The sequence below is a fragment of the Peromyscus californicus genome, unplaced genomic scaffold (assembly GCF_007827085.1).
Source record: "Peromyscus californicus insignis strain IS unplaced genomic scaffold, ASM782708v3 Scaffold_13__1_contigs__length_99412109, whole genome shotgun sequence".
Lineage (NCBI taxonomy): Eukaryota > Metazoa > Chordata > Mammalia > Rodentia > Cricetidae > Peromyscus > Peromyscus californicus.
Window position 1 is genome coordinate 34,064,961 of NW_026294424.1, and position 20,836 is coordinate 34,085,796.

Sequence of the window (20,836 nt, forward strand, 5' to 3'; positions counted from 1 at the left end):
AAACAGCCCAGTCCTGGGTGGTTAGAGTCCCACAACAGAATCCAGGCAGAGATGTAGCTGGTGGCGAAGGACTCAGTACCATTATATTTCTGTGTCTGTAAAATAAGGCAGGTCTAGACACATTTGCTTCCTAGGCCCAAGAATCTATAAATAATTCACCATTACCTCCCATAAAAACCCAAGGACCATGCTTTGGCAATAAATTGGACTCTGCAATTTCCTTCCTCCAAAGGATGGCAGGAAATGCCAGGCAATGGAAGGCAAATTACCTTGCAGCCCAGTTGGGTTTGTGATATTAGCACTGCTAGATTCATCAAGACCCTGGCAAGTAGTCATCTGCAGCGACTCTCAGGGGGGCCATAAATATATACAGAAATAGAATACTCTGTGGGTGGTCCAGAGGGCTTACGTGTTGCCAGACGTACCTGAGGGGCTTCTAAAGAGTCAGCACCAGCAAACACCGGCAGAAGGAGGGAATGGATATAGATGCCCTTACCAAGGCTCCTTGATATATGTGCCACACAATCCCCATGGGGTCACCTCATGTCACCTGGCTCCCTACACCGAATTGGTACACAATAGGTACTCTCTACATCTCAATGGCATCCCCTGTAAGCAGAAATACTGTTTCTAGATTTGTCTGAATTTCTTCACACTCTCAGAGTCTCTCCCTCCAGGTTCCCCTCCCCCCATCTGCCTGGGTTGGCTGTCCTACCTCTGTGATGGTAGTAGCCACTGCCCCCCCATCCTATTGAGCAAGGACTCCCTCCAGCCATGATGACACTGTGCTCTTTACCCCACTGGGGCAACAACCGCATTTTTCCAGGGGCTCTTAATGACAAGAAAGCTCTGAATCAAAGATAAAGGCTTCCCAGCTCCAGCAAGCTGAGACTCCAGGGGGCAGAGCAGGGGAGGTGGTAGTGGGGCTCCACTTCCTAAAACACCCAAGGAGGCCCCTTCTGCCAGTCAGTAACTCAAACAGTTCCGATCAAAACCAAACCACACCCGGTGGAGACTCAATGCTCCCGATTTAAATATCACAGCAGCATCTTAGAGACAAATTAGAAGTGACAGCCCCGGTTTAGAGATGTGCAGTGCAGTGTGAAAAAACCCCATGATGGAGACTTCCCAGTGTGTGGAAGGATGCTCATTATATAAACAAGACGCTGATGGAGGTGTGTGTGTGGGCGTGGGGTGGGGGGGGGGGGGGTGAACCACAAGAAATAGCCTCTGTGCTAACATGTCGAAGAGCAGGTTTACATGAAGCCTTGTCGGGGCCTCTGGGAAGAGCCCAGGCTTTGGCTGTTGGGATGATTGAACAGGCTGCCTTGAGCAGCTGCTCGCTCTCCCCTTCATTAGTACCATGGGGTTGTTACTCTGGCATGGTCCTGACTCATGATTCATGCCAGGGGTTCGGTTGTTAAATCCCTGGCTCTTTTCCTAAGTCTGTTGCTTTTACAACTGCCAAACAAGACCACGTGAAAGCAGGAAAGAGAGTGGAAAGCGGAGGGGGGGTGGGGGGAGTCTCGGGTTCAGAGATGCCCATTCTATCAGCCTGCCAGCTGTTTCTGGCACAGTGACACCTTATCTCACAAAAACAAACATCCACAGCTAATTGAGCATCTCTGCTTGCACTCCTGTTTGTCTAGATGGCAGTCCTTCTTGGAGGCTCTCCCTGGGGGCTACCCCAGAGGTCATTCTGTCCAGTTCTGTGCTTCGTGGCTCAGTGCAGTGTAGGACAAGAGGGGCAGGGGTCCTACTGACATCGACACTCTACCCAGGTCTGCAACAGCCCTGCCTGCCCAATGACGGAAACTCATTCCAGCTACCCGAGAGCTGCACGTGGAGCTCAGACAGCTTGCCGCAGCTGCAATGTCTCCATCCAGCCGTCCCTGGCCTCTTGAGTGCAGGCACGGGGAGACCACATGAACCAAGGCATATCTCCCTCTGCAGCTCTGGCCATCACAGACTCCTCCAGCAGCACTCACAAACCCAGCGCCCCTAAGAGCTACACTCTCCTCCTTAACAGCAAAGCTTAAACAATATGAATCTGAGGCCGATTGCCATGGGCCAGAGCATCATCTCTTGCCTGTCTGCATGACTTCTTGAGAAGCTAGGTCATGTTCAAAGATGTCTGATTAGCATGTAAATTAGTCTCGGACTCTGCGGCCTTCTGCAAGGGCATCCAAATGCTTTTGGCAGACATGTAGATAGGTTGATGGGTAGAAAGACAGGTGATGATAGGGATGGTTACTGGAAACAAACAAACAAACAACAAACAAGGCCTTGGCAATCACCAATAGTCTGGCAATAAAGTGAAATTCTGGGAATGAAACATCACAGGAAGACTTCAGTCCAAGTCGGACCATGTGCTTGGGAGACAGAGGCAGGCAGATCTCTGTGAGTTCAAGGCCAGCTTGGTCTACAGAGCAAGTTCCAGGACAGCCAAAGCTACACAGAGAAAGTCTGTCTTGAAAAAAAACAAAAACAACAACGAAAAAGACATCAGTCTGCGTTGGACACAATATAGCTTTGACCATGAACTAACTGTTCAGCAAGCTAGCCTCCTGCCGGAAACTAAGACATCAGGAGTCCATTGGCACCTCCACACTCTCTTAGAACCCCAAACACAAGGATTAGCCAGTGATTTCTAGCCCACGACTTGTTTTGGTAAATAAAGTTTTATTGGTACACAGTTTTACCTACTCATTTACATGTCTCTGGCTGCTTTCTCACCATAAAGGCAAAGTTGAAGAATTGCAAAAAAGAACCATTTAGCCTTGCTAAGCCAAATATGTGGTCTGGACCTTCACAGAAAAATCTGTGTTGACCCTGTAGCAGGTCCTCGTAAAAGAGCAGAAAGATGTGTCACTAGATAATTAGACCTAGATCTGGGTGTCATCTGTGAACACAATAGAAGCAGGGCCTGAATTCTTATACAGGGCAGACTCACAGACTCACACTGTTGATAGCAACTTGATTGGGAGAGAGAGGCCCGGAAAACTTGTCTCATAGCCACCAAAAAAAAAAAAAAAAAGAAAAAAGAAAAGAAAATCCTTTAGAACCCTTATTTTAATCTGTTCAGCACACATGAGTTGCAAATGCTTGCTTTGTGTTGGGTCTTGTTCCAGGTGGTGGCATTGCAGAAGCAGTAAGGTCAGAGAGCCCGTGTCTTCATGAAGCTTCAATTTTAAAGCAGGAAGACAGACAAGAAGCAAAGATATACCATCTCAGGTGGTGCCAAATACTACCTGTACTACAAGGGGGAAATAATCTGAGTGAAGGACTAGAGAGGCTTAGAGAGGTGCTGTTCCACGTGGGCAGGTCAGGGAAGATGTCACTGAGGAAGACAGATTTAAGAAGAGGCAGGGAGTAATCAAAGAGAAAGCATGCGTTATCTGAAAGAAAAGTATCCCAGCCAAAGAGAACAGAAAGTACAAAGGGCCTGTGGTTCCAGTGTGGGTGGTGTCTGAGGGGCAGCACCGAGGGTCAAAGGGGTGGGAGAGGTAAGGGGAACGCACCTCAGGTTGAGAACCACACTACCTGGGAGCCAGACTCCCACAGTGCAGTCACAGAGGTCCGCGTGGTTTTCTAAGTTTGATGTGCGGGTTGTGAATGTTGATGCACCCAAATTCATTAAATATAATATCCCTTTGGTCTTTGACTGGAGGAGAGACTGTTGGGATCCAGATGGAAACATTGAAGCTCGTTAGACGGCTCCATGAGCCAGGCTACAGACAGAACTGGGGGAGAAGTAGTTGGCAGCCATTATGGTCATCGATCCCTACTTCGTCAGAGCCTCCTCTGCCTCAGCAGGTTCAATGGCTAAAGACCGTGACAGTTTCCTGCAGGCTCACGTAAAGTCTAATGTGTGTCAGACAGCTCTCCTGGGCCTGTGGACCCTTCGAGGGTAGAGCCTCAGTGGTTCTTGCCTCCCATGCTCTGCTCACATCCACTGGCTTGAAGTGACCACAGGTCCTCTGTGGACACATGAAGCCACATGGGTGCTCCCGCCAAAGGAGCTCTGGGTGGGACAGCACAGTCAGATTCTGGGCATCCCCGAAAGCAGGGTGAATGGGCTCACTTAGGGTGACGGCATTAAGGGGGAACTTGGGGCAATGGTTACTCCAGGAAACTAGACATACTGGCCTCAGTTTCTTCCATCACATGAGGTTAGCTGAGACTCCTCGCGAATGGTCATGAAGTGTAGTGGACTGTGAGCCCTGGCTAGAACAACCAGAGCCCAAGTGGTGGTGTGTGTGTGTGTGTGTGTGTGTGTGTGTGTGTGTGTGTGTGTGTGTGTGTGTGTGATTATCTGTATTTGAGGCTTCTAAATATTGAAGTAAAAGGGCTTTTTTTTTTAATTTAAAGTTGGTTTTTTTTTTCATTTTACATACCAACCACAGTTCCCCTTCCCTCCCCTTCTCCCGCTTTCCTCCACTCCCCCTACCCCCCATCCACTCCTCAGAGAGGGTGAGGCCTCCCTAGGGGAGTCAACAAAGTCTGGCATACCAAGTTGAGGCAGGACCAAGCCCTCCCCCCTGCATCAAGACTGAGCAAGGCATCCCACCGTAGGGAATGGGCTCCAAAAAGCCAGCTCATGCACCTGGTATAAGTAGTCCTGGTCCCACTGCCAGGGACCCCACAAACAGATCAAGCCACACAACTGTCACCCACATTCAGAGGGCCTAGTTCAGACCCATGCAGGTTCCCCAGCTGTCAGTCCAGAGTCCATGAGCTCCTACTAGCTTGGGTCAGCTAGGTAACAAGGAAGACCCTAAGAGGCTCATGTATGGATCGCCCCAGGAAGGGGAAATAGATAAGATCTCCTGGGTAAACTGGGGTGTGGGGGGGGTTAGAGGGGAGTAGAAGAGCTTCTCAAGGTCAGGCCTGGATGACAGTCAGGGCCAGGGTCAGCTAGGTGTGGACTAGTCAAGCAGGGAGACACTGCCTCCCTCTTGGTAAGTAGCTGAAGCATGGGTTCCTTTTGAGACTTGTCACCTGGACCCCGTGTCCCACCACTGAAGCTGATGACCAGGTCTCAGAGTCAGTGCGGTGCTGGGGCCACTGACCACAATCACAATTTTTCTCTCTCCGAACTCACTGGTGGCAGCCCCTGCCAACCTCTCTGGACATCTCTGCCCTAGTGTCTGAATCGTTCCTTCCCTGGACAGCCTTCTCCTTCACAAGGTCCCCGTGCCTCACCCTCCTGCCATGCTCCCATCTGCACAGGACCCCCTCCCATGGAGAGTCCACTCTGTTCCCAGCTCCTCTGGTGGCCTCATTCTCCCAGCGCTATCCCTCCCACAGGGCAAGAGAGGATTCAGGGACCACAGGTCACTGAGCAGGGTCTCTCCAGTGTCTTTCCATCTCCCCGAGAGTGCAGGTGAGGTTTCACCATGCTCCACTGCAACCACTCCATGGAAGAGCTGGGATGCTCACTGCCAGTCTGCTGGCTCCAGCTCCAGGGAAGTCTGACCTGGAAGGGCCTCCTGAGTGAGCTTGGCCCTCAGCCCGGCTTCCCTCTTGGGGCTCACAACCTGGCTGCTGTATGCCTTCCACAGATGGCTCCGTTCTCTGCTCCATGTCCTCATCTATACCTCCTTAACCATACCCCAACAGTGACCCTCGTCTCCTCAGAACTCCCTAAGTGGACTCAATCCTTCCGCAGTCCTAAGCTCATGGCTCCACTAAGCCAGCTCTTCTTGCCAAGAAATGTTTTGGGTATCTGTTGCTGCTGGTGGTATCAGGGAACCTCCAAGACCTGACAGTAAGTCTGATCATCTTTTTACCTTGGCACCTGACCACAATGATGCCAAGGTAAATGCCCCCACAAAGCATCATGACGTGCTTTAAAAACGACAAAACACCAGGACTTTCGGCAGAACAGGAAAATGGGTGGCATGAACCAAGAAGCTTCCTAGAAGAAATTTGGGGGTGCTTCTCTGGCTAATACGAAGTCAGCATTCATATCTCTGTTGGATCATGTTTTTATAAGGACAGGATGTATGTGACAGTGAGTCCCAGGCTGTAGAATCCTCAAAGTTTGCACCCAGAGAAGGACCACTCTTGTGTTACAGACATTCTTATTGTCTCCATGTTCACCCTGACCCTCAGCTGGCCACGCTAAGTATCCCTATGCTTTAAGAACCTGGCACTGGTGGCCAGGGACAGGGGTTCTAAAGGTCAGGGGTTGGATTCAGACAGACCTGGGTCTGTCTCTCTGCACTGCGTTCTCCGAGCTGACCTTGGGCAAACTGCTGTTTCATTGTGATGGGATGAAGGAAACATCAATAAATTGAAATCTATCCCCCTACCACCAAATTCCTATGTTGAAGTCTTAACTCCTTGGGTCTCCCCTCATGAACCTGCTGTGGCTCCCTAGTGCCTAGAGACCAAGGTCATGCTCCTCATCTGCAGATCTGAGTTCTATTTCTTTTCCTTTCTGTCTTTTCTCTCTTAGAATATTTTCAATCTGTGGGCTTTCTTCCATCTCACCATTTTTTTTTTCTCAGTACTGGGGATTGACTCTAGGCCTCACCTGAGTTAGACAAGTGTTCTACCGCTAAGCCTCAACCCCAGCCTCCTCAGCTTTCCACCTCCTCTCCCATCCCATCTCCTCATTCCCCCTTGGAGCCTGGTGAGTCCCACCTCCCTATCACCAGCATACCACCATCTCGTCACAGCCAGGCCTTGTGTGCCTTGGTTCCCCTGCCCCTGCCTCTGCCTCTGCCTCTGCCACTATTGGAAATGCTTCCAGCCATGCTGGACTCAGCTCAAGGGCCTCCTCCTCCAGATTGCCTTCCCGATTCCCAGCATCCAGCATGCATCAGGTACTCAGTAGATATTTGCTGAGTGAATGACTAAATTGATTCATAGGTCAATGATGTCACGCTATTCCAAGTTCAAGTCTCTCTTGGATCTCTGTTCCACAAAGGCCTCACCCTTTTGTGTGAATGCCCTGATGACTTTTCCAGATGAAGCAAGAGTCCAAATTCCCAGTCTTTTTTTTTTTTTCAGAGACAAATTCTGCTAAGTCAGTTTCTCATCTTGAAATGATAAAGTCAAAGACACAGGCAGTTACAGACATCTGGAGGAGCCATCTGACATCATTTTTTCCCAGGAGCCTTTAGCATTAGAACATGTTTTCGAAATAACTTAGCTAGCACCCCAAATGTCAGCATTAACACGTTTTTTATAACCCAGATCTGTCCTGGCACAGATGGAGCCTGCAATCTGTGGCACCTGTACAATCTTGGAGAGCCACCAGCCTTGGCTCTCCCGTATTTGACACAGGAGAATGTTGGCGCCCAAACAAAACAAAGCCGGAAAAGCTCCTGGAGCCACCAGGCTTCTATGTGCCTCAGGCTGCCCCCAACATGCCCAGCACTCCAACCACCTGGAGCTCAGAGCCTTTGCCTAGGTTTCCCTGAATCTGCAGCCTCTCAGCCCCACCCTCCACCTGCAAGCCTGGGCTCAGCATCAGCCTCTGCCCCTCCCTTTACCACTTCCATCTTGCCAGGAGCCGCCAGGAGATAACCTGGCCTCTGGAAGGCCTTCGCCTGTTACCGGCAGAGCTCCTGGAATTGATCTCAGACTGAGAAAGGAGCCAGGGGTGAGTCATAACAGGTGGCTCTTTTAAAAAAGGTCAAGTCACAAACGTTCGAGTCTGTGTGCTCCAGGCTCCTTAACTCCCTGTATTAGAGGCCACAAGCCCTTTGGACCTCTGCAGCCTCCTCCCTCTGTGCCCAAGTGCCCTAGGTTATCTCAGTTCAGGAACTGATTCAGCACTCCCCGCTCCCCCAACACACCCTCTTCTACTGTCACCCTGTTTTTCCTGGTCACCTTTCACCGTGTTCCCTGCATTGCAGGTGGCCTAACGCTGGGCTGGTGACCGGAAGGTCTCTGTGTGGGCGCAGCGCCCTCTGGCGGGCGGATCGCGCGGGCACTCACCGGCGTGGGCGCGTTCACCACCGAGAGGTTGTAGCCGTAGAGGAAGGAGGATCCGAAGGCTCCCACGAGAGCGGCCACAACGAGCGACCAGGACCAGTCCTGGGAAAGGAGAGGAAAGCGTCAGAGTGGGTTGCCCCCTTAATGGGAAGGCGGTCCAGAGGGAATTCAAGGCGGGAAAAAACACAGGTTAGGGAAAGGGGCGTGCGGCAGGCAGAGTTCCCGCCCTGAGGTCCCGCCACTTGGCTGTCTTCCTGCAGGGCTGCCTAAGGATCTGGGCCCACCCCCACCCTTCAGCAGACCTCCGGGGGATGTAGCCGCTGTCTGACCCAGGAGGAGCAAAAGCCAAGATAAGTTCTTTGCTGAGGCTGGCAATTCTTGAGCACCATGGCCAGACATTGTTCTAAGTGCTTCCTGTGTTATCGTTCTTCCCCTGAATCCCTAGACTAGTCAGTCCGGTTCCATCCAGTGTCACAGAGGAGGGAGAAAGGGGTGCAGAGCTGTCCCTGGTGCTGCCTGGGGAGGAACCTGGAGCCCGAGCTGGTTCCTATTGCAGGACAAGACTCCCTGTCAGCACAGCTGACTTCACCTGGGTCTGAGACGGGTGATGGCCACACAGATGCACACGCATGTACATGAGCATGTACACACATGTATAGTTCCAGACCAATGAGCCTGCAAACTGCTCAGCTCACCTACGATAAGGACGAAGGTAGAGACGCAGGGCATATGCTGAGAATGTGGCATCTGCATCCAAGGACACCTGTCCCAGCCTCATCCATGAGGACCACAACCAGGAACTGGCTGGCCATGCTCACAAACACCTGGGGACTGGAGCGCTGCCACAGGCCTCTGGTCTCGTGGAGGAGACCAGGACATGCATTTTGTAGGTGTGAGTTCCTGACACCTACTCACCACCCCGCGTGAGCCAAGGGTGTCCCAAGTTTATTCAGTTTAGAGACCAAGATCAGGCACGCATAGTTTGGAGGGCGACACTGGCCCCTAACAGCAAGTCTATGCTCTGCCCCTAGCCTCTTCTTGCTAGGCTTCAGTGACACACAGTTGTGGGCATCTGAGCAGAGACGGGAGCTTCCTGGGGCTCAACTTGTCCATCTATAAAATGGGCTTTTTAATAACAGTGCTGCTGCTGCTGAGAAACCAGTGGGCTGCTAGACACAGTCAGTTCTCAAAGAAAAACAAAACCTCAAACTCTTTTACTTCCACTGTTTACTTCCCTCTGGTCCAGCCTCTGCCAAGATAGACAAGCTTCAGCTCTCCATGCTGTCCACCCGAGGTCCTCTAAGAGGCTCTCTCACTTCCCGAGACCCACTGCCAAAGCCCCTTCCTCTGGGAAGCCTCCTGAAAGCCACCTCCATGCCTCGCCTTGGCTCTTGTGTTTATCTCTTTGATTCAACTTTGGATCCTAACACTGCAGCTTTCACAGTGTTGGAAGCTTTGACCAGTTACACGGCCACTCCTTGACCCGGTTTCCTCGTCTTTAAGATGGGAGTGATAACAGAATCCACAGCATAGTCTTGCATAAGAAGCAGACAGCCTGGCACTGGCCCCAGTCCAGTGTCAGGCTCCAGGGGGCGGGGCTTGTCCTGCGGGCTGAGGCTATGTTGCTTGCCTCCTGTGTCCCTGTAGGAAGCCTTCTGCTGAGGCAGCCCTGAGTAGATGCTGGTGGCATGGTGGGAGACAGGGGGTGGGGGTTGCCACTCCAGGGATGGGCATTGCCAAATACAATGGGTCTAGAGCAGTGTTGTGTAGTAGGAGGAGTTGAAGTATCATCAGGGTCTGAGCTCAGAGACCATTTCCTCTGAACTGCCCAGCCCGGCTACACTAAGCATTTTTTCTAGGCCCTGCGCCTCCCCCTGGCTCTCAACCCTGATCTTCTTAAGGGTGGACTGCTCCCATCAGGTCTGGAGGGGTCCTGCCAGGCAGGGGAGGGTGGCAAGTGGAAGCCATCTCCTGCCTCATCCCCTTTTCTGGGGGTTCTCTGCTTCTCTATGCCTGTTGGGTCACTGATCCTGTGTGGCCTGCTGCCGCCCCCCCCCCCACACACACACACCCATACCCCCCACTTCACACTGAGCCCAGGAAAAGATGACCAGCCCTGAGCAAGCGTGAGGTGACTGTCCGCCAGAACCTCGTTCTCAACGCACTGACAGGATGCTAGAATGGAGGCCCCGGAGTCAACAGGAGGGAGGATTCAAACTCCAGCATTCCTGCTCCCAGGTGTTACGCTGCACAGTTGCCAGACACAGGCTGACGGGCTGAGCTCTGACCCATAGCAGCCACCCAGGCCTGGACTCCCCACAGCAGAGAAGCCTTTCTGTGTTTACCTTCTTCCTCCTCAGCTGGTGACCCACAGGCAGCTCCCCAGGGCAACTGGCGTCACGTATCAGGGAAGCTAAGGTGAGCTCCCTGGCATCCATGTTTTTTTTTTTCTTCCTGGCCCCAGGACCCTGGACTTGCCAGGGCATCTCCACAGTGAGGAGGCAGAGTCCACAGGAAGGAGGGCAGAGCAGGAAGCGTGGCTATGTGATCATGCCTGAATAGGAAGCGAGCAACATTGCTCTCCTTCCCCTAAGCAACTGGAGAGTCTAAAAAGAACATCTGCTTTCCCCAGTCACACCCAAGTCCTGAGGCTTTTTCTTCGGCTTTTTTTTTTTTTTTTTAAAAGGTTCTCTCTAACAAGGCCTGAGCTCTGGATGGCGCAGCTGGCACAAACCCAGAGAAACTTCCTAAGAAATAAGGCCAAAGTCATTGGCCTAGCCTTCGAAGCTGGGTGAGTTCCAGTGCTGAGTCTTCTTCCACTTACTATGTATCCACAGGCAAGTCCTGACACTTCTCTGAGCTTCCACTCTGCCAGGGCAAAATGGAATATTGATTTTTCTCTAAATAACCTGCAGAGTCATCCTGCTGCTCATATAGCCTACAGGCGGCCCGAGCAGCCTGCAGGAATGTCTGTGAACCTCTCTACAGGCCCCATCGGGCTCAATAAAGCATAAAGGGACAACGACACCATGCACACCAGGCTAGCATGAGAATTAACTCATTCTGTGGCCAGTTTGCCCCAGTGTCAGTCAGAGAAGTATCTTCAGTGAGCCATCAGGCTGTATACGTGCTTGGGAGAGCCTGGGAAGGGACAGAGGCAGGCTTGGTCAGTGCAGAATGCCTAGGAGACGAACCGCAGAGTTCATGGCCCCACACAAGACGCTGAGAAGCTAGCGAGCTATGTTTAGTGGAGGGGACACACGGAGATAAAGAATGTGAGAAGGAGAACTATTCGGAGAACCTGATTGTCACATGCACCTGAAGGCATCCAGCCTCAGAGGCACAGCAAGGAGACAGTGCTGCCCTGGGTAAGCGGGAACCACCCTGAGCAAGAAAAAGCAGCCTTAGTCTTCAGTCAGGGATTCACAGAGCCCAGCTCATTGCTCAGTATGACATTCCTCAGCCAGGGACACCTCCTGTGGGCAGAGATAGTGGATGGATGCTATCTGGGAAAAAAAAAAAAAAACTACAGGTGACAGGCAAAAAGACTACGTGGCTGGGATCTAAGGTGCAGGAGGGGTAGCAGAGAATCAGGGGCTGCCACACCCCTACATGCTAAGGACGTAACAGTCACGGTCTCATTTCTTCCTTACCCACCATCCAGCTTTCCTCAGGGTACTGTTGTCTCACTGCAACAACAGATCTCATCCGCTATTAAAAGCTTGCTGAGATTTCATCAGGTGACCCCTACCTACCCCACTTCAGCTTCCCACTGAGGCGGCAAGCTCAGGGGACCGGATCCAGGTGGTCAACAAACGCCTGCAAGTACGGCCAGGCATGATATCACGGAGGGTGCCAGGGTCCCGGGCCGCTCCGAGAGCTGTCTTGGGGAACTAATTGGCTTTCTACCCCATCCTCATGCTTATCATTGAGGCCAGGATGCCTAGAGGTCAGATGTCCCTCTTCTGGTGGGCTATCCCAAATTGAACCTTAGAGGGTTGCCAGGGTGACCTAGAGATGACCTCTACATGCTACATCTCTCTCTCTCTCTCTCTCTCTCTCTCTCTCTCTCTCTCTCTCTCTCTCTCTCTCTCTCACACACACACACACACACACACACACACACACACACCCATGAGAGTTGACAGTTACGGTAACAATGGAAAAGAACCATAGGGGGAAAAGAGACGGGGCTCAAATTCCTTGACATCTCCACCTATTGTGAGAAAACACATGGATATCCCTGACTTGCTACTGCCTCCATCTCTATTCTTTGCCAAGAACACCAGTTTGACTAAGAGAAGTGAATGAGGGAATCCGCGTCCTTGCAAAGGTCCCAGTGGGGTCGTTCTGGCTGTAAGCTCTCTTGGATGTGGTTGGGGAGGTACGAGGAGTGCTAAGCAAGGGGATCTTCCCAGCTGCTAAGTGTTAGGTCTGCGCCAATCGGACTTGGTGTTCCCACCATTTTACAGACGCTAGCAGGCACCCTGTGGTGGGATGCGGGGAGAGGTCTGTGCTAGACTCCCTGGGGCCTCCAGGCTTCAGGTTATGAGAAATCCCAGAGGCGAGACCACTCTTGTCTCCTGCAGCAGTTCTCCTAGTTGACTCTGGGCTCTTTGTTGCTACAAAGGAGCAAACAGCCTGTTTAAATTTGTAAGCAATCTATCCAAACTCCAGGAAAATGATAGGCCCCTAGTGCTGGGAATCTCCACTCTGGCCCCTACTCCTCCCATTCCAGGCCCCTCAGAAAGCCCGCCAAGGGTCAGCTCCTCCCCCCACCCAAGACCATGCCTACCCAGTACTTAAGATATGGTCTCTAAACTGGCCATGTGATTTCTCTCCTGTTTCTTCCCCCGAGAATCACCCAGGGATGTTTTGCTCATTAGACCTGGACTTTTAATTTGGCCTGATCTGATTTATTGCATCCTTGGAGAAACCCAATATTGGGGTATGGAAACTGTTCATCTAGGAACACACACACACACACACACACACACACACACACACACACACACACACACACACAAAGACATCAAAGGGCTGAGGCATCCCCTCACCCACTGAAGGCAACTCAGGTGCCTTTTCTCTACAGCGACCCCCCCCCCCCCCCCACTGCTAGATCCCTCATTTCCCCATAGTGGAAGAAGATCCTTCCCTGTAGTGGGTAGCTGTTCCAGCTTTGACCTGGAAGTACTACCCCTAGTGAGGCTTCTGGTAACTGCCACAACTACCTATGACATGCCCCTGGGGTGGAGCCAAGACAGGAGCACTTAAGACCCAGATCCTCTTGGTTCTTGGTGATCCTGGATGCTAGATGGCAGACAGAGTCAGAGTTCTCCAGAGAACCCCATTGGATTGCACCTCACCTCTCCCGGATCCTGTAACCAACCCCTTTACTGGCTGTAAGTTACCCCCAAATAAACCTCCTTTTTAAGTACATGGAGTTGCCTTGATAAATCCCCACAATACTTCCCCTTCCTAAATACTTTGAAGCAGCCTCCCATATCTTCTCCAGTGCCCTGATATTTCCTCTCTTCCTTCCCTCTTCTTTTGGACCCCTGCCACATCCTCTCTGGCATTAGATAAATCCTGTTGCCCGAAGGAATGATCTTTGTCAGTGTCCGCTATCCTAATGGAGACCATCTGCTAAGGAATTCCTAGAGGCAGAAACAGGTAGAGTGGGGATGGATTCCAATGTATGAGTGTTGAAATTGCATGAATGCATGCATGAGTGTGTGTGTGTGTGTGTGTGTGTGTGTGTGGTGGGGGAGGTGTACACATAGTGTCGAGGCCAAAGATTGATGTCAGATGTCTTCCTCTTATTTTCCACCTTATTTTTTGAGACAGGATCTCTCACTGAATGTGGAGCTCCCCAATTCCTTTAAGCTGAAAGGCTAGTGGGTTCCAGGGATCCACCTGTCTCCACGCCCTGCCTCAGCACTAGCACTACAGATGTGCACCCGCCACCACTTCTGGGTTCTAGGCAGCAAGGACTTTACTGACTGAGTCATCTCCCCAGTTCCTCAATGTGTCCTTAGATTTAAGAATAATGACCAAATTGATGTCATCGTCAAGGTCCCCACCTTGACCTTTGGAATGGGGACCCTCACAGCAAGTCCAGAGAGCCAGCAGCATAACAGGACTCTGGAGACCATCTCCCTGTAGAGGCCATCCCAGATCTATATATAGTCCCCAGCATCCCTCACTGCTGTCCTCCTGGCACTCTGTCTTCTGCTGTTGTCACACCCCCCCACCCCACCCCCCAGGGGAGTGTGAACGAACAGAAAGGACTGCCCTGTCCTGGTTACCAGAATGCACAGGTAAGGGGAAACAAACAAACCAGGACTGACCACCTTCCTCTTCTGCTGGCTTTCTTTGTTTTCTGCTGGGTCCTTCTCGCTGAGCTTCATGGTTTGTTTTTCAGGCCCTGGGCTGCCTGTTATTCCTAAGAGCAAAAAAAAGGATGCCATTTAGCCTGCTGGCAAAGATGTGTAAGTCAGAGGGGCACCGGTTACTCCAGCTACTCCAGAGACTAAGGCAGGAGGTCACAAGCCCAAGGCCCTACTGGTTGCACAGTGAGTCAAGGCCAGGTTGGTAACTTAGTGAGAACTTGTCTCAAAATAAAGTGTTTTGTAAAGGACCCAGGATGTAGCTCAGTGGTAGAACACTGGCTTAGCATGCATGAGGTCCTGGGTTCAACCCACAGTACCGCACAAAAAAAGAGGAAGTCACAGGAGGCATGCTGAAAGATGCTCTCGGGCAAGGACACCAGGATGAGACACTGCAGTGTCCTCACTGGACCCCAGATCCCCAGAAGACCCAGTCACCTCCTGGCACAACTCCACTTAGGAAACGTGAGACAGGGCTGTGTTTCCCATGGCTGCCTCACAGCTTAGGGAATGCAGACTGTTCCTCGCAGGAGACGCACTCGGAAGGTCATGCTCACAAAGGCACACATAGGAAACACCAGACTGTCTGTCTCCAGAGGGGAAAATGAAGCCAGTGGAAACTGAGACAAAGTGCCAGGCTCGCCTGTCAAGTTGGGAACAGTCACCAAACCAGTAACCCAAATCCCTGGGAGACAGAAGTGGGAAGCCCTGCCAATTTCTAGAGTTTTGAAATGTTTTAGAATTTCTGGAGGCTATATATGCTTTAGCTAAACTAGTCACAGCCTTTGTAAAAAATTTTCCTACGGTAAGAAAAAAAAAATTGAGCACAAAGGTTTTTAGTCCAAGATATTCATTGCAACATTTTCTATGCTAGAAAATGGCATTTGCGATAGTAACTGTGTGGTGTGTTGCAACGTCTTGACCCTGATTGGCTTCATTTTCATTGCCAGTTAAAGAAACAGGGGAAACCTCAGAGAAAGCAGACAGAATCAGCCCATGAAGAAAGGCTTTTATTAGGGACACACACACACACACACACACACACACACACACACACACACACCAGGCATACACTCACCCACGCACAGCAAGGCATTCAGAAAAACCATCAGCAAATCAAAGCGGGGGCACTCAGGAAGACAAAATGCAGTCTTTCTTGGAGTGCTGGGGCTTTGTGGGTCTTTGAGGGGTCTTCTTCCCCTAATTCAGAATTGGTCAGTTTGAACAGACACAAGGAGGCTGATAGGCCCTAACTTTGGAGTAGGCACGTCCTGAGCCCAGCTTGAAAGCATCAGACCAACCAACAGGCAGGAAGCCCTGCTGGCCAGAGAAAAAGCCCAAAAGTCCACCAGGCCTTAAGGTTTCTGTTTCTGGTCAGGAGGACGCAGAAGAAACAGCAAGTATGCCTTTTTTTTTTTTTTTTTTTAAATCTGCTTGTGGTTCCTTTTTCTATCTGTCTACTGGGGATCTGTCTAAGTCTTGCAGCAGGAAAGTTTATATATATCATAACGGAAAGTGTGTGTGTGTTGTGTGTGTATTATGTGTGTATTGTGTGTATGTGTGTGTTGTCTTCTCTATGTATTATGTATGCTGTATACATAGATTGTGCATGTGTGTGTGTGTGTGTGTGTGTGTGTGTGTGTGTGTGTGTGTGTGCGTGTGCACGCGCATGCACCAAGGCTAGAGGTCCATGTCAGGCGTCATCCTCAATTGCTGCCCACTTTAGTTTCTGAGATAGGATCTCTCACTGAATTGGATGCTCACAGATTTGACCTGGCTGACTGGCTGGCCGGCAAGCTCCAGGGATCCTCGGGTCTCTGCCTCCCCTGTGCTCAGATTACTGATGTTACTGCAATGCCCGGCTTTTTATCTGGATGCTGGGGATCCAGATTTAGGTCCTCATGCTTGCACATCAGGAACTCAATTGACTGAGCATCTCCCTACCCCATAGAAAGTCTTATGGTCCTTACCAAATGTTATCTAGGGATGGAGCAATGGCTCAGTGGTTAAAAGGATGTACTGCTCTTGCAAAGGACCCACGTTCAGTTCCCAACATTCAAGTGAGGCAGCTTGTAGCTGCCTATACCTACAGCTCTAAGATATCTAACACCCTCTTCTGGCCTCCTCAGGCATCTTCAGTTGTAGACACACACTCACAAGGACACACACATATACATAATTTAAAATAAAATAAGTCTTGTTTAAAAGCCTATTATTTAATAGCATGTGGTGACAGGAAAAAATACTCAGAATAAATTTCTATTTGACAAGTGGAGGAAGATATACAAGTGAATATGTATCATTTGACATTAGACATGGATGTACTGATGATTAATACTTTGTATGTTAAGCATTTCTTGTGCTTAAACTAAGACTGTGTCCTCTTACTCAAATCCAAACGTAGGATTTGTGTGTTGAGCACTCACTTAGCAAACAGATTTTCAGTGAAGATCAAACAGGCTTCTAATTAGAAAAAGAGGTCACCCAAAACATTCATAGCTAGAGAGGAGAAATCATTGCCTGTCTTCCAAGGGACAAATTGGGACAAATACAGCGGGTGACTAAGGTACACCGGTGCTCATTTGCCATTCTGAAAGTCTTTGGGCCTTGAAGGGTTATACTGTAGTGAATCTACTCTGTCTGTCTGTCTGTCTGTGTTCTGTATATGGAACAATAAAGCCTGGGTGACGTATCTGTTTATAACATGATGTGCTGAACATTTGATACCCATTACTGAGACAAGCAGCTTGGGGAAAAAATTAATTTAAAATATTATTACTCGCTGGGCAGTGGTGGCGCACGCCTTTAATCCCAGCACTTGGGAGGCAGAGACAGGAGGATCTCTGTGAGTTCGAGGCCAGCCTGGGCTACCAAGTGAGTCCCAGGAAAGGCGCAAAGCTACACAGAGAAACCCTGTCTCGAAAAACCAAAAAAAAAAAAAAAAAAATATATATATATATATATATATATATATATATATATATATATATATATATATATATATATATATATATAATTACTCATTGACAATGCACCTGGTCAGCCAATGATTTTAACAGACTTATAAACATAAGAAGATTAATATTTTCATGCCTGCCAGCACGACACTCACTGTGCAGCTCACAAATCAAGGAGAAAGCTCAACCTTTAAGGCTTAATACTTAAACGCTTTCTGTAATGGATATAGGTACAACAGTGATTCTCTGATAGATCTGGGTAAATTGAAAGCCTTTTGGAAACAAGTCACCATCTGAGACACCATTGTGGTTCATTGGATGAAGTAAAAATAACAACACATTAAAGGATCATGGAAAAGGGTGACTCCAGCCCTCAGAGATTACTCTCAGGGATTCAAGACTCCCGGGAAGGGAATAACGGCATATGGCAGGCATAGCAAAAGAGCTAGAGACTGCAAATGAATTTCTATAGTCATACACCAAAACTTCAATGGACAAGCAAACAAACAAACAAACAAAAGGTGCCTTCTTGCAGTGGAATCTATGGCCAAGGAGGATGCTATGAAAATGGTTGAAATGATAACAAAAGGGTTAGAATGCTCCAGAAACTTGGTTGGGAAGGCAGTGGCAAGTTTTTGAGATGACTAAATGAAGACGATGCAGACAGGGCTGCAGGAATGAGTGGGGACAGTGGAAAGAACCAGGGATGCAGGATAAGCCTGGACAGTGGAGACAGGGCTGGAGGATGGCCAAGGACAGCAATGTTTTCATGCATGAACAGATGAGTCAGAAATAGCAAACCTAAGTTGCAGTCATACGTAGCTGTGATACTATGGAGATCTTGATCTTTTTGTTTTGTTTTGTTTTCCCATAGCTTTCCAATTTTTCTACATTTGAAAAAAAAATGTTAATCTAACGACACATTTAATTGTTTTAATTTTTTAAAAAAGTTCTGAAGTTTTGAGTAGCCAAACCAAGTCCCAATCTGCATGAACCACTTCCTAAGGTAAAAGGCACCACCCTGAAAACTGCAGGGTCCTCATTGGATGCTGCAGCCTGGGCTGGATTCAGGCCCAGGAGTCACCACAGATGCCTTAGCCAGATGTCAGTGGGACACTGAAGGCCCCGCATTGATGATAGTAGACATGGTATCACATTATATCCCTGGGCCTATTTTCCCTGAAACATTTGCAAGCCTCTTGCAGCAGCTGCCTAGGCTACCCTTGGCCTAGAGGAAAGGAGGAAAGGCTTTATGCCTCACTAATCCTTCCATCACCTGCTGCCTCCTCCTGGAAACTGACCTATGTCTGCCTGGTACCCCAGAGCAAAATCGAGTCATCCCAGAAGCCAGGACAGAGACTGCTCTCTCTCTCTCTCTCTCTCTCTCTCTCTCTCTCTCTCTCTCTCTCTATATATATATATATATATATATATATATATATATATATATATATATATATATGTGTGTGTGTGTGTGTGTGTGTGTGTGTGTGTGTGTGTGTGTATGATATGTGTCTATCTGTATCTATGTGTGCATATCTGTCTATCTCTCTGTGTTTACCTGTGTGTATGTCAATCTGTCTGTCTGTCTGTCTGTCTCTATGTGCGTGGACGTCTTCTCATCAGCAGTGCTCTCCTATGAGGGCTGGCCCATTTTATGTATCACCATGGCTAGTCTACCGCGCCGCTGCGCTGGTTGGATATCTGCAGAACAATTCAGAGGTTGCTGAAAAAGAACTTTCCACTTTAATCGGTATTTGCAACCCTCTGACTTAAGTGAAGCAGAGGGCCCTCTGCGATGTAGGTGGCCTTCCCCAGTCACTTCACAACCCCAAGAGAAAAACCATGTGAGCCCTGCAGAGGAAGGGGATCCACCTCAGGACTACAACACAGGAGTTCTCCCAAGTCTCAAGTCTTGGAACATGACTACATCAATCAGCATTGCTGTAAGTTGCAAACTCCAATCCGGTCTCACTCTCTCCCACTCCCCCATTCCAAACCCCTGCTCCCTCTCAGAAAGCCCACCAAGCAGTGGCCCCTCCCCCGGAGCTACTCAAGAGGCCTACAGGGTATTTAAGCCTCCTGGAAAACCACCACGTTGTTTTTTCCGGTCTCCTCTCCCAGTCTCATCTCTGGGGGTGGGGAAAAAAATCACCCGGGAATGTTTTGCCCAATAAACTTGCTCTTTTATTCTTAATTTGGCTTGATTCGGCTTACTGCGTCAGCAGAGAGACTAAATAATTGCTAAAGTGAATTTGTAGCTTGGTGTGTGGATTTGGGGCTTGCCAGTCCCCAAAATTGCATGAAGCAATCCTTTAAAGGATCACACCAGACAGAATGGGGGGGGGGGGGGGGGATTTCCCACTGCTTCTGTTTTTTCTTCTTTTTTTTTAAAGAACCCTGACTGATCCCCTCCCCCATTTCTCACAGTGGCACAGTGGAAGGTCACAGCCTGTCCCTCTCTGTCCATTCTGGCACAAGACCTGACTAGCCAGAAAGGAGTGCAGCATGCAGGACCTGGGGCCTGGGGGCTGGGGGCTGGGGGCTGGGGCCTGGGGGCTGGGAGCTGGGGCCTGGGGGCTAGTCTCTGTGTGACTAAGCAAGGGCCAGGACAGTGGGGAGAACAAGTCATTGGAATCAGAAACCTAGGTCTCTCTCATCCTGGCTTCACTGCTGGGACTCTCCACAGTTCTCCCTGGTGGTGATCAATGGAGGAGGGTGCTGCATACAAAGGGCCCTGGGAGATGCCTGGCAAAGCTTTGGAGTCTGAGAGTTATTTACTCACCCTTAATGGAGGGTCCCAGACAGAGCAGAGGTGGCAGGGTGGTTGGTGGAGAGAATGTCCTATTGGTTCTGGTTCTCGTTCTCCCTGAGCTGGAAACAAAAAAATAGTCTTTAATGCCACCGACTAGGAAAGGTCACCCAGGGAGAAAGAGCAGAGAGAGGACTCCTGAGGAAGCCCGCCTGGAAACAGAAGGCAGGGAACAGTGAGCAGGGAGGGATGCAGGATACAGCAAACAAGGCCACTGAGGGCTGGGGGTGACACGTCAAGTCTGTACTGACTCAAGGGTTGACTGACTCAAGAGAGGGGTGTCATTATAGCAAGGGTGTTCTGAGTGTGCTGGCAGGGGAGGGACGGAGCTGAAAGAGGAGCCTGTGTGTAGACGGGCTTTATAGGACATCAGCCGTGGAGGAGGTGCAGGGAAGCCACAGGTGGAGGGAGGTGCCGTCAAAGGATGGACCAGGGTAAAATCTTGGCAAAGACTGTAGATTTGGACATGGGAAGATGGGAGACTGCTAGAAAAGGCTTACATGTTCTGGGACCACCTATACCCCAAAGCTACCCTGCACTCTTGACATCTCTCTACGCTGTCCCGTGCAGTCTACCTCCCATCCCACTCTGTCTGCATTCCATCACCCAGTAATGTCAACATACAGAGTGAAGCAAGCAGTCCCCACCTTAGGGAAGGCAGGACCCGGTGTGGGTGTTCGTCATGAATTCAGTCTGGAGAGCAGCCTTGTATCCATCCCTGCCGGGGT

General features: G+C 50.0%; 1 protein-coding gene across 2 annotated transcripts in view; it reads right to left on the reverse strand.

Annotated features, from left to right (window-relative positions):
* The window catches only part of Slc2a9 (solute carrier family 2 member 9), a 143,752-nt gene extending 123,634 nt beyond the window's left edge, over window positions 1–20,118 (reverse strand). Inside the window, exons 1-3 of one of the 2 annotated variants that reach the window (XM_052734817.1) lie at window positions 20,082–20,118; window positions 14,301–14,395; window positions 7,954–8,052 (exon numbers count right to left, since the gene is read on the reverse strand). In XM_052734817.1, coding sequence (XP_052590777.1) covers window positions 7,954–8,052; window positions 14,301–14,360 — 159 coding nt within the window. In that variant the 5' untranslated portion in view covers window positions 14,361–14,395; window positions 20,082–20,118. Of the gene's footprint in view, window positions 1–7,953; window positions 8,053–10,295; window positions 10,394–14,300; window positions 14,396–20,081 lie in introns of those variants that run through there. The other variant, XM_052734816.1, reaches the window with a different exon arrangement.
* Window positions 20,119–20,836: the final 718 nt, after the last annotated feature.